At 35.1% G+C, this 13,158-nt stretch overlaps 1 protein-coding gene and 1 long non-coding RNA gene across 2 annotated transcripts in view; one reads left to right on the top strand and one right to left on the bottom strand.

Annotated features, from left to right (window-relative positions):
• The window catches only part of LOC136028754 (hemicentin-2-like), a gene marked incomplete in the record, with an annotated part of 380,916 nt that overhangs the window by 62,786 nt on the left and 304,972 nt on the right, over positions 1-13,158 (top strand). Inside the window, 1 exon segment of the mRNA XM_065706639.1 lies at positions 192-429. Coding sequence (XP_065562711.1) covers positions 192-429 — 238 coding nt within the window.
• The window catches only part of LOC136028756 (uncharacterized), a 171,508-nt gene that overhangs the window by 44,178 nt on the left and 114,172 nt on the right, over positions 1-13,158 (bottom strand). The gene's annotated exons all lie outside the window — the stretch shown is intronic.

Genomic DNA, 13,158 nt, shown 5'->3' on the forward strand with positions numbered 1-13,158 from the left:
TTTTTCCATCTTAGGGAGAGACCTTGCCCTTCTTCCCCCGACTGTTCCACAAACATTATTTATTACACAATACGCTGCAGATAAAAAAGCCATAACGAGAAATAACGAAGACGATTGAGAAAATGAAATTTAAAATTCATTTGACACTTTATTTTTAAATTTATAGTTAATGATAAATACTTTTTTTCTAGCACAAGTAATTGAAGTTACTGGTGTAGTCGGTGGTAGAGTGGAGTTTGTCTGTGATGTTAGTGTAGAGTCAACAGATCATCCAGATCTTTCTTGGAAACCAACCGAGCAGAGTGCTCTCTTACATAGAAAAAATATTGCTCAAAGTGGCTACTCAAACTTTAGAACACATCACGATCCACTTGACAACGGCTATTTAGTTCTTTGGTTTTATGAAAATGAAAGAAAGCCAATCTACAGGTTAGAAAATCTTGTCAATTATTTGTTTCGCCCAACTGTTCTTAACTAGCATGAAATTACGTAACGGATCCAACTAGATAGATCTATCCCTCTAAACTTTTTATTGGGTATTCTATTTGTAATTGCTCATTTCATTTTGAATCTTGCTACTCTTTCTTCTATTGCTAATTAATATTGTTTCTTATCCAATATCTCTCTTAAAATTTTTTTTAAGTCGGTATCTAAGAGTACTATAGACGTCTAAGCCTATTGGAGAGTTCAAACGACATGGCTGCTAATGGGACCTCTCTTGGGTTGAAATCACTGCCCACTTTACCCTTGGCGGCACACAATGGAAAGCAACTATTTGCCGCCTCCTAGTGCCCGAAAAAGGTATAAAGCTTGTGTCTTAATTCAAGTACAAGTAAAGTAACTAAAATAATTGATCTGTAGGAAGAATCTTGACTCTCTACTCTACCCATGGTAAGTCAAGGACTGCTGGCACCATAAAAGATAAAAAAAAAAATCTTGGATGTTCTTATTTCTTAAGATGGGTTTAATGAATTTACACAAATTTTTTGAGAGCAGGAAAAGAAAAGAAAGAGATCTTTAAAGTCACAGTAATTACTCAAATGCTCCCTTAATAGCAGCAATTTGGGGAAAATTTTAAAGTTTACATAGCCCAAAAATATAAAGTGGATAAAAATTCATCAAAAAAATCAAGTTTTAATAATTTCGGTTGAAGAGTCCGGAAGTAGTCCGGAAGTAGCCGTACTCAAATTTGGTTTGGCCCGTGCATTCAGTTAAAAATATCCAGAAATTAGACAGAAAACAAGTTTTTTTAAACGATATTGAAGAAAGATATTAAAGCTTAAGCGGACAAAAATTCTTCCATGTGTGAGGTGGGCCTTTCCTTCTCAACCCTCCACTGTTTATGCTAAATTTTGAATTTTTCTTTTAATTCTATACGAAAGCCTGATTAAACACAATGGTCATTGAATTGGAGTAAAACTTTTTATAACACCACAAAACTTTTAGCGTAAAGAGTGGGGGACTAAAGATGGGGCAGCGCCCCACTCTCATATATATAAAATATTTTCTGTTCGTTTTAAGTTTCAATATTACTTTTAGCTTTCATTTGAAAAAAAAAAACGCGTTGAATATTTTTTGAGATCCAAAATATGAGTGCTATTACGTATTAACAAACTATGGCTGCTATGAATGCGATTCAGATTACAATGAATATGCATGATGTTACTAAATTAAAGAACTTTAAATGCGGTAAAAAGTATTGATATTTGTCTTAATATGAAAATGACTTATTTTAAAAAAGATCCTTGGAAAATTGGGTAGGAGTGGGGGGGGGTCAGGAAACTGAAAAACATTTACCTATATCCCAAAGTTTAGTTGTTTTTTTCTTGGAAAAACATCTTCAGATTCCTTAAAAATAGTAGTGGAACAAATTAAAACGTGCTACACACACCGACCAAAAGCCTCCCACCCAAAATCTGGAAAACTTCCCACCCCAAAAATTCATCCTCCGAACCAAATCTTGAAAATTAAATAAGATTGTGTTTTGGAAGCCTTAGTAGCAGTGATATGTTCACCTTTTTTTTTTCCGAGACTTTTTTATTCCCAAAACTAGATATTTTTTTAGAAATACGCTTCATTTGCTAGACGTAAAGATCACTATGAAACCAAAAATTGCTATCGTTCGTACATAGTCCATCATTTATATCAATATAAATGACATCATTATATGGTTCAATCCTTTAGAGCAAGAAAACTGGCGGGGATTAAGAGTTCTAAGAATTGCATCATTTAGTTCGATTTTCCCTTTCTATAAGCCATGCATTAGGCCTATAGCAAAAATAAAGATGTCAGTATTTGCAGTGTTTGTAGAACCGTACTGGCAACAATCCTGCAGATCAAAGATCCATTAAAAAGATCCTCTGTAGATCTAATCGGTAAACTTTACAACCTCCCAGTGAGAGATTTATATGGTACCAATGCCTGTTTTCTAGAAGTACATTCTCAAACATTCACTTGGTGAGCTATCTCTAACTGAGCCGCCGTTTGCCAAGCCAATGCAGTACATCCTCAAACATTCATTTGGTGAGCTATCTCTAATTGAGATTTATGTGGTACCAATGCCTGTTTTCTAGAAGTACATCCTCAAACATTCATTTGGTGAGCTATCTCGAATGGAGATTTATATGGTACCAATGCCTGTTTTCTAGAAGTACATCCTCAAACATTCATTTGGTGAGCTATCTCGAATTGAGCCGCCGTTTGCCAATGCAGCAAACACGGAGAAAAAATGCACAGGTGGATTACATAAAAAAAGGAGAGACCCCACTTCTTGAAACACAACTTTATAAGTTGTTGCACTTCCATTTGGAACGGTCTCCCGAGAGAAGGTGTCTCTGAAAACTGTTGATTCCTTTGAAAGGAAGTTCAATAAAGACAACTATAGGGTAGGTTAAAAATTGAGTAGCGTCATATTAGGCCTGAAGTTTTTAGCAATCTGGGGCCATGAGTTTCGTCATAAAAATGTTTATCCACGCCATCATAGTTATCATCAAATCATATGAACTTCATCAAACAGGTCTTGGTAACGAACTCGCTTCGCATTAGAAAACCCTAGTGCAGACGTTTCTAGTTCCCATCTACAGAAATGTGGAATTTTGAGTTTTTTGCCAGATCCAGTGGTCTGGAAGATCAAGATAAGGCTCATTTGAACTGAAATTAAATGTTCGGTACTTGTCCGTTATTAGAGACACATTTAAGACTTACGGTTAGGTTAGTACGATTACTACTGTTACTACTACTGCTAACAACTCACCGCAGCACCAAGCCGCTTGAGGCCAAAACAGCTACGCAAGCTCTTCCTCCATCCAGATCAATTCAAAACCTCCCTCTTTACGCCCTCCCAGGAAGTTCCCATTTCTCTTAAATACTTCTTTATGACATCCTCCCACCCTAACCACGGGCGACCTGTTTTCCGCTTAGTCCTTGACGGTTGGCCAAAAAGGACAATCTTGCACAATATGTCATCCTTTATCCATAGAACGTGCCCAAGCCATCTCAACTTTTCTCTCATTATAGCCCTAGAAAGTGGGATAGAACTGCATTTTTCGTACACTACTGTTTGAAATACCATCAGTCGTTCTTTCGGGTACCCTGAACATTCCTTAGACAATTAGACTGTCATCCCTGTAGCTTCCAATATTCTAAACTTTGCTTGAAGATATATGAAAAACTTGGTTTGAAGATATATGAGCCTTGGCTCATGGTGCTTGATGATGGGGTTTGTCTCCTCGTTAATACCTCGCTCTTTACACTAAAGCTTAAGGTTTGTCCCAATTCTTTAAGAATTACCCCTGAATCAGAAAGGCCGTAGAATATTTATAGTAATGCTAGAAAATCCTGCGCCCTTTTCATTTAATTTCTCTTCCCCCATGACATATTCCTCCAAGGAAAGATCCTCCCACATAGCTCTCTCCCCTCAGCACCCCCCCCCCCCGAAACCAAAAAATTCCCCTGAAAACGTCTGTACATTTCCCAATAACCATTAGTGTATGTAAACTATGGTCAAAGTTTGTAACTTGCAGCCCCTCCCCCGGGGATTTTGGGGGAATAAGTCATCCCAAAGACATGGTTATTATGGTTTTTGACTATGTTGAACAAAATGGCTATCTCAAAATTTTGATCTGTTGACTTTGGGTAAAAATGAGCGTGGGAGGGGGCCTAGGTGCCCTTTTTTGTCACTTAAAAAGGGCACTAGAAATTTTCATTTCCATTAGAATGAGCCCTTATGTGACATTCTAGGACCACTTGGTCGATACGATGACCCCTGGGAAAAAAAAAACAAAACAAAAAAACAAATAAACACGCACCCGTGATCTGTCTTCTGGCAAAAAATAAGAAATTCCACATTTTTGTAGATAGGAGCTTAAAATTTTCGCTAAAGTGTTCTCTGATACGCTGAATACGATGGTGTGATTTTCGTTAAGATTCTATGACTTTTAGGGAGTGTTTCCTTCTATTTTCCAAAATAAGGCAAATTTTCTTAGGCTCGTAACTTTTGATGACAAAGACTAAATTTGATGAAACTTATATATTTAAAATCAGCATGAAAAACAAATTCTTTTGATGTATCTTTTAGTATCAAAATTCTGCTTTTTAGAGTTTCGTTTACTATTGAGCCGGGTCGCTCCTTACTACAGTTCGTTACCACGAACTGTTTGATAGTGCCAAGGCAAGTGAAGCTATCCACCTGATATATCTTTTCGTTACCCAACGTACTCTTTTCATCTTCACTTATTTCTGGCCTTAGCGACTTAGTCTTCTTAACATTAATTTTCAAACCTAATCTAGTACCCGGAACTCGCAAAACCTCTAAAAGTTCGTTCATTTTGCTCGCTTTTTCATTTAGGATGCTTAAATCATCAGCATAATCTAAATCCAGGAAACACATTCAAGACTTACGCTTAGGTTACTACTATGACTACTACTACTAACAACTGCAGCACCAAGCCGACTGAGACAAACACAGCTAAGCATGCTGCCCCTCCATCCAGATTTATTCAAAGCCTCTCTCTTTACACCCACCCATTTCCATTTAGACAAAGTCTGTCAAAATAATCCATATCAAGGGGGATAGAACATAACTCAGCTTAACTCCTGATTTAATACAAAACCAGCTGCTAACCTCATTTCCTACCTTAATCGCAGCAGTATTATTCTCTTGCATAGCGCTAATCACTTTAATGTATTTGTCTGGTATACTATACAAGGATAAGATCTTATCTAAATCTCTTCTATCAATAGAATTGAACGCTTGCTAATAAGCTATAAATCTGAGAACAAAAGGTGTTTGATAATTCAGACACTTTTCAATCATTAACCTATGAGTCAAAATTCGGTCGACACAGCCTCTGCCCGAACATTTTTTCTTTTATCATTTTGTCAGTCCTTACTTTCAGTTGAAAAAAAAAAAATATTTTTTTTAATTTAATTTATGCATAAGAAGAGTCGTAAATAGTTTTTTTTCCTAATCACAAGTTATTCTGAAGTTTGAGAAATGTAACAAAGAGCATTTCCTTTTAACCATTTAGCTTTTCTAATTTTCTTTTTATAAGAAAAAAAAACTAAGTAAGCTAAAATCAAAGATGCAAAACAATTTTGTTCTTTGCCTGTTACTAGGTTTCTTATAAAACTTATCCAAAAAATTAATCTAGTTCTCTCTCCTAATTCTGAGAACTCCAGTTTTAAGCTCTTCCCTAGATACGAGTCTCATTTAGTATACCGATATCATTTTTCCTATACAAGGGAAAACTTGTAAAAGTCCTCTTGAACCACATGAACTAATTTAAAAATATTGCTTCATTACATGGGTTTTTAGATAAGGAATGTTCCCAGAGAAAAACACATTGAAAGGAAAAAATCTCTTAAGGTATTATATAAAGTATATATATATATATATATATATATATATATATATATATATATGTATATATATATATATATATATATATATATATATATATATATATATATATATATATATGTATATATATATATATATATATATATATATATATATATATATATATATATATATATATATATTTATATATAGGTTCTTGACGGGTAACTTAAAACTGAATATATTTTTTATAATTGGAATCAGCATATATTTTGATGATTGTATTTTTATCAATTTGAAGAATTTGGCTGAAAAAATATATATAGGCAAGATTACGTATTTTGTCACGGTATTTTAGTTTCGATCGTCTGGGAAGTCTTTGTGGTATACAATCAACAGCGTGGACGGTCTTTTGAAATTAATTGCTACAGTTTAGATATAGTGCAATAAGGGTTTCACACACACTAAAATAGCTCATTAAATTACTAAACTAGACTTGCAAACCAAGGGTTCACATTCACATGAGCTACATGTCTAGAGCAGAAAGAACGCAGACATTCTACAGGCTATAACTCACTAGCAATTCACCGCAGCACCAGATTGCCTAATGCCAACACAGCTACGCATGCTTCACCTCCATCGCAATCTATTCAAAGCCTCCCTCTTTACACCCTCCTAGGAAGCTCCCATTTCGTTTAAATCTTTCTTTAGGAAATCCTCCCAACCCAGACGAGGACGACTTACTTTCCGTTTAGCCCTAGACAGTTGGCCGAAAAGGACAATCTTGGGCAATGTGTCATTCTTTATCCCAAGTCAATTATAAGAGTCTATTATATTAAGTCTATTGTAAGTTTACCCATTAAGTCTACTGCAGTCTGTTGCAAGTTACTGAAAGTCTTCCCTTAAGTCTATTTCAAGAGTCTATTGTAAGACTCTATTGTATTAACTCTATTGTAAAGCTATTAAGTCTTCGCATTAAGTCTATTAAGTCTACTGCAGTCCATTGCAAGCTTTTGCAAGTCTTTCCTTAAGTTATTTCTTCTAGTCTTTGTCTAGCGCGTCGAATGTAATTCAAGAACATTTCTGGTCTTCTATTTCCTGCCATACACAAAACCTAATTTGCTATCATAATGGCTTTTGAAAAAAGGGAAAGAGCGAAGATTATAGACTGATTGTAACTTGATATTCAGAAAAAGAAAGCCAAAAGTGCTTAACTATATTGTGGAAAGATAGAGAGGAAATTCTTTTAAGAAGTTTTAACCCTTTTTGTGTGCTTGAAAGGAAATAAATGGTCAAAGCTAGTTTTTGCTCAGAATTAAGGATTTAAATTTGACTTCTGGAAATTTAAAGAGTTTGAAGCGTCAAAGTGTCTCGGTTATCTTCTTTGAGAAGATTCGAGATTTCGAATTTACGTAGTGTAGCAAGTCAAAAATATTTACTGTTTTATAAAGTAGAATTGAGAAAAAGAGTCAAACTTTAGCGTAAAGAGTGGGGCGCTGAGGAAGGAACAGCCCCTTTCATGCACGGAGCAATTTCTGTTCGTTTTAAGTTTTAATGTCGCTCCTTACTTTCAGTTAAAAAAAAAACTTGTTTTTTTTATTTAATCAAAGAAAAGTAAAGAACTCCATTAAACCAAAAATGAACAAAAATAGAATCAAATAATCTACCAAGTTTAAAACTATCACAAATCAGGATTGATAAATAAAGGAAACCCAAAAGGAACAGAAATTACAATAAATAACTGAGTCAAACTCCAAATGAGGAGAAATTAACATCAGTATGGCTCAAAGCCCATATGCCTTCACATGGCCGGAACATAATTTGCACTTTACTGAAAATAAAAATACAAATAAATTTCCATTATCAGTTTAATGCACATAAGTTGATTTTTACGGTTGGGAGGGAAGTTGCACTCAAATCACTTTGACTCTTAAAAAGGGCATTATAGCTTCCAATTTAAAATCAAAAGAGACCCATCTGAATTTAATGCGACCACCTATTCCATAAAAACCTTATCAAACAGTTCGTGGTAACGAACTGTAGTAAGGAGCGACCCGGCTCAATAGTAAACGAAACTCTAAAAAACGGAATTTTGATGCTAAAAGATACATCAAAAAGAATCAAATTTTCATGCTGATTTTAAATATATAAGTTTCATCAAATTTAGTCTCTGTCATAAAAAGTTACGAGCCTGAAAAAAAATTTGCCTTATTTTGGAAAATAGGGGAAAACAATCCCTAAAAGTCATAGAATCATAAATCATACCATCGCATTCAGCGTATCAGAGAACCCTATAGTAAAAATTTCAAGCTCCTATCTACAAAAATATGGAATTTCGTATTTATTGCCAGTAGACAGATCACGGGTGCGTCTTTATTTGTTTGTTTGTTTTTTTTTCCCAGGGGTCATCGTATCGACCAAGTGGTCCTAGAATATTTCAAGAGGACTCATTCTAACGGAAATAAAAGTTCTAGTGCCCTTTTTAAGTGACCAAAAATTGGAGGGCACCTAGGCCCCCTCCAAAGCTCATTTTTTTCCCAAGGTCAATGGATCAAAATTTTGAGATAGCCATTTTGTTCCGCATAGTCGAAAACCATAATAACTATGTCTTTGAGGATGACTTATTCCACATAGTCCCTGGGGGAGGGGCTGCAATTTACAAACTTTGACCAGTGTTTACATACAGTAATGGTTATTGGGAAGTGTACAGACGTTTTCAGGGAGATTTTTTGGTTTGGGGTTGGGTTGACGGGAGGGGACTATGTAGGAGGATTTTTCTTTGAAGGAATATGTCATGGGGGAAGAGAAATTCAATGAAAAGGGCGCAGGTTTTTCTAGCATTACTATAAAGAAAACAATGAAAAATTAAACATGAAAAAGTTTTTTTTTCAATTGAAAGTAAGGAGTAGCATTAAAAATTAAGACGAACAGAGATTATTACACATATGAGGGGTTCTAAAAATACTTTAGCATAAAGAGCGAGGTATTTAGGAGGAGATAAATACCTCGCTTTTAATGCTAGACTATTTTTAGTAATTTCAACTGTTTATTCTACGGCCTTTCTGATTCGGGAGTTATTCTTGAATAATTGGGATAAAACTTAAGATTTAGTGTAAAGAGCGAGGTATTAACGAGGGGGAAAACCCCCTCATATACATAACAAAAAAATTGAAAATATAAAAGTTTGTTACGTAAGTTAATTCTTAAGTTATGTATATTTTTTACTAATAAAAATGTACGTTAAAAATTAAAAGTTCTAGTTGCCTTTTTAAGTAACCGAAAAATTGGAGGGCAACTAGGCCTCCTTCCCAACCCCTTATTTCTCAAAATCGTCTGATCAAAACTAAGAGAAAGCCATTTAGCCAAAAAAAAAGAATTAATATGCAAATTTAATTTTAATAATTTATGTGCGGAGAGCCAAAATCAAACATCCATTAATTCAAAAACGTTCAGAAATTAAATAAAAACTAGTTTTTTAACTGAAAGTAAGGAGCGACATTAAAACTTAAAACGAACAGAAACTATTCCATATATGAAATGGGTTGTCCCCTCCGCAATCCCTCGCTCTTTACGCTAAAGTTTGACTCTTTGCCACAATTCTTCTTCTTAAAGCAATTAAAAACTTTAGCGTAAAGAGCGAGGCGTTGAGGAGGGGACAGCCCACTTCATATAGGGAGTAAATAAATTTTAAAGATAAAATTTAATTAATCGGAGGGCAGCAAGGCCTCCTCCCCCGCTCCTTTTTTTTCTCAAAATCATTAGATCAAAACTACGAGAAAGCCAATTAGCCAAAACAAATAAATATGCAAATTCCATTTTAATTATTCATCTGCGGAGAGCCAAAATCAAAACATGTATTGATTCAAAAACGTTCAGAAATTACATAAAAAAACAAGTTTTTTTTAACGGGAAGTAAGGAGCGGCATTAAAACTTAAGACGAACAGAAATTACTTCGTATATGAAAGGGGCTGCTTCCTCATCAACGCCCCGCTCTTTACGCTAAAGTTTGACTCTTTCTCTTAACTCTACTTTTTAAAACAGCAAGAAACTTTAGCGTAAAGAGCGGGGTGTTGATGAGGAAGCAGCCCCTTTCATATACGAAGTAATTTCTGTTCATTTTAAGTTTTAATGCCGCTCCTTGCTTCACGTTAAAAAAAAACTTGTTTTTTTTATTTAATATATCCCCAGGACCTAACTGAAAATCCTTACCCCGGGGCTCTGCGAGGTTATGTTTGCCCTGGAGGCAATGTTATACGTTCTTGGGACGATTTTAAACAAAATTGCCAATCTACAATTTAAATCAGATGCGTTTGGTGAAAAGAGGGGTCTCTGGGGGGTGGGGTCTAGTTTGGGAACTAAAACTTCTAACTTAAATCAAATGAGCCACTTTTAAAGTTTATACAATCATCCATTCCATAAGAACTTTAAAGGCCTTAGGGGCACAAATTACCACCCTCACCCTCATGCTCTGATGGTTTGTATCAACCCCAAAAGCCTTGTTGTATGACCTGTGGACTATTTTGAAAAAAAGGGCTGTCTCAAAATTTGTATTTGATGTATTTCGGGAAAACACGACGTGTGTGTGGGGGTGGGGGGAGCTGCGCTCAGATCACTTTTACTCTTAAAAAGGGCACTAAAACTTTCGATTACGAGTCCCCTCCAAAGCATATAGGACCACCCGTCCTATAAGAACCTTATACGTCACCAGGGCATAACTTACAACCCTTGCCCTGAGAGCTGTAGGCTGGTGGAGGGTCTTCCTTACAGGTATAATATCCAAACCCTTCAACTACAATGAACAAAATTTGTATCTCCAAATTTTGATTGGTGGTGTTAACGAAAATGATGATTGTGGAGGGGGCTTCAAAATCGCCGGTACTTATAGAAAATATCATTCAGTAAAGACAATCAAAATATTGAGGAATAATTGCCATTTCTTGGTATATAGAGCAGCAGTTCTTATCAAAGGTTGATTTGAACATTAATGATAAAAAAAAAGTTGGAAAAGCACGTATCTTTTTCTACATATGTTTCACTTGTCCAGCGGCTTGAAGTGTAGCTTGGAAGGGAAAAAGACTGCAATTTCAAATTTAATGAGTGCTTTCCTCAGTTCAGAAGCGTGAGAGAGAACTAAATACTTTTAATAAAGTAAAAACTAAGGCTGTTAGGAGCAACATTGTTAAGAGTATTTAGGTTTTGCATAGACGTTTGGCTACTCAGAAAATAAGACGAAAAAGATCTAGCTGTTGATGCCAATAACTTCTAGAATTTAGTTTAGTAATGGCGTTGGAAACATGGCTCTTGATAAGCAAATGGTTTAACGCATGTTTTTATTTATATTTATAGTATACATACCGTAAATGAACATGAAAAGACAATTTATGCATCATATTCTGATCTTTCTTCCTTTTTTTAACGTACAAAATAATCTAAGCTATAGTGCTGCAATGTCATAATCTAAACTACTAGTTTAGTAATATACACTGTAATTATCCATTGTGCTCTGCACTGTAATTGGATCTGGTGAATTTATAACTAAGTCTGGGATTAACTTTTTCTTGTCTACTGTTGAATATAGAGCAAATAAATATGTATTGACTTTCCAAAGAAACATGACATGTCTGAACTACTTAAGCTATAGAAAGTATCTGACATTCAACTTTTCGGCTAAATACAAAGTCAGATAACAAATAATCTTATGAAAGGTTAATGGAAATAATGTACCGGGAATAAGAATCAAACGGTTTGCAGTAATGAATTATAAGTAAGGAGTGATTCGACTCAATAGTAACCAAAACTAAAAAAAAAATTGAATTTTGATACCAATAGATATATCAACAGAATTTGATTTTTATACTGATTTCAAATATATCATTTTTATCAAGCTTAATTTTGCCCATCAAAAGTTACGAGCCTGAGAACATTTGACTTATTTTGAAAAAAGAATGAAACACCCCTTAAAAGTCATAGAATCTTAATGAAAATCCTGCCATCAGGTTCAACGTGTCAGAGAGCCCCAGTATAAAGGTTTCAAGCTCCTATCCGCAAAAACGTGGAATTTTATATTTTTTGCCAGAAAAAAGGTCACGGATGCGTGTTTATTTATTTTTTCCTCCCAGGGGTGAGCGTTCTGACCTAGTGGTCCTAGAATATTATGAAACGGCTCATTCAAACGCAAACTAAAAGTTCTAGTGCCCTTTCCAAGTGACGAAAAAATTGGGAGGAACTAAGCCACCTCCCACGCTCTTGTTTTCCCAAAGTCACCTGATCAACATTTTAAGATAGACATTTAGCCAGCATAGTCGAAAAAATCTAATAACTATGTCTTTTAGGATGACTTAATCCCATTATCCCCAGGGAAAGGGTTGCAAGTTGTGAACTTTGCCCATTTTTTACATATAGTATTGGTTATTGGGAAGTATACAGACGTTTTCAGGTGGGATTTTTTGGTGTGGGGGTGGGGTCTTAGGGTGAAAGTTACGTGGGAAGGTTTTTCCATGGAAGTACCTTTCATGAGGGAAGGGAATTTTCTATAAAGGGGGCGCCAGATTTTCAAGTGGGATCAGACGCTCTGATCCCAAAAAGCGATCAGAAGTTTCATTAAAAAACAAGTTTTTTCAATTGAAAGTAAGGAGCAACATTAAAATTCAAAACGAACAGAAATTATTGCGCATATGAAGTGTTCGCCACCTCGCCAACACCTCTCTCTTTATACTAAAGTTTTTCAGTACTTTCATAAGAGCTATTCATTCTCATTAAAGTCTTTGTAATCCCGGGACCATTCTTGAAGAATTGCACCAAAATTCGAACTTTAGCGTAAAGAGTGAGGTATTGAAGGTTGGGTAAACCACCTAATATGCATAGTAACATCTGTTCGTTTTAAGTTTAAATGCTGCTCCTTACTTTCAGTTGACAAAAAAAAAGTTTTTCTTAATAAAAGAATGAGGGGAGACTCAAACTAAGCTGATTAATGTGACAAACCACAGCTTGCAAATTTAGAATTTCGGGAATATCAAATATGAGAGTTAAAAAAAAAAATATGATATCTGATTGGAGGTTTTTTTGTAAATTTCGTTCCTCGATGACTTGATCTCTCTTTTTACTGTACAGCGATATTGCCGGAGAAAGTTTGAACGAGTTTGGGGGTTTCTTTGTTAATAAAAATAAGTGTTTTTTAGAAATAATGACCAGCGCACCATGTTTCAAATTCGTACCTCTTAGAACGACAGCAAATAAAAATTTAGCTCATGAGTTAAAAGTAAGCATGGCAGTTTGCATTCTTCTGGCTGCTAAGAAAATGTTTGTAATCATTTTAAAT

This window comes from Artemia franciscana, chromosome 7 (assembly GCF_032884065.1).
Source record: "Artemia franciscana chromosome 7, ASM3288406v1, whole genome shotgun sequence".
Taxonomy (NCBI): domain Eukaryota; kingdom Metazoa; phylum Arthropoda; class Branchiopoda; order Anostraca; family Artemiidae; genus Artemia; species Artemia franciscana.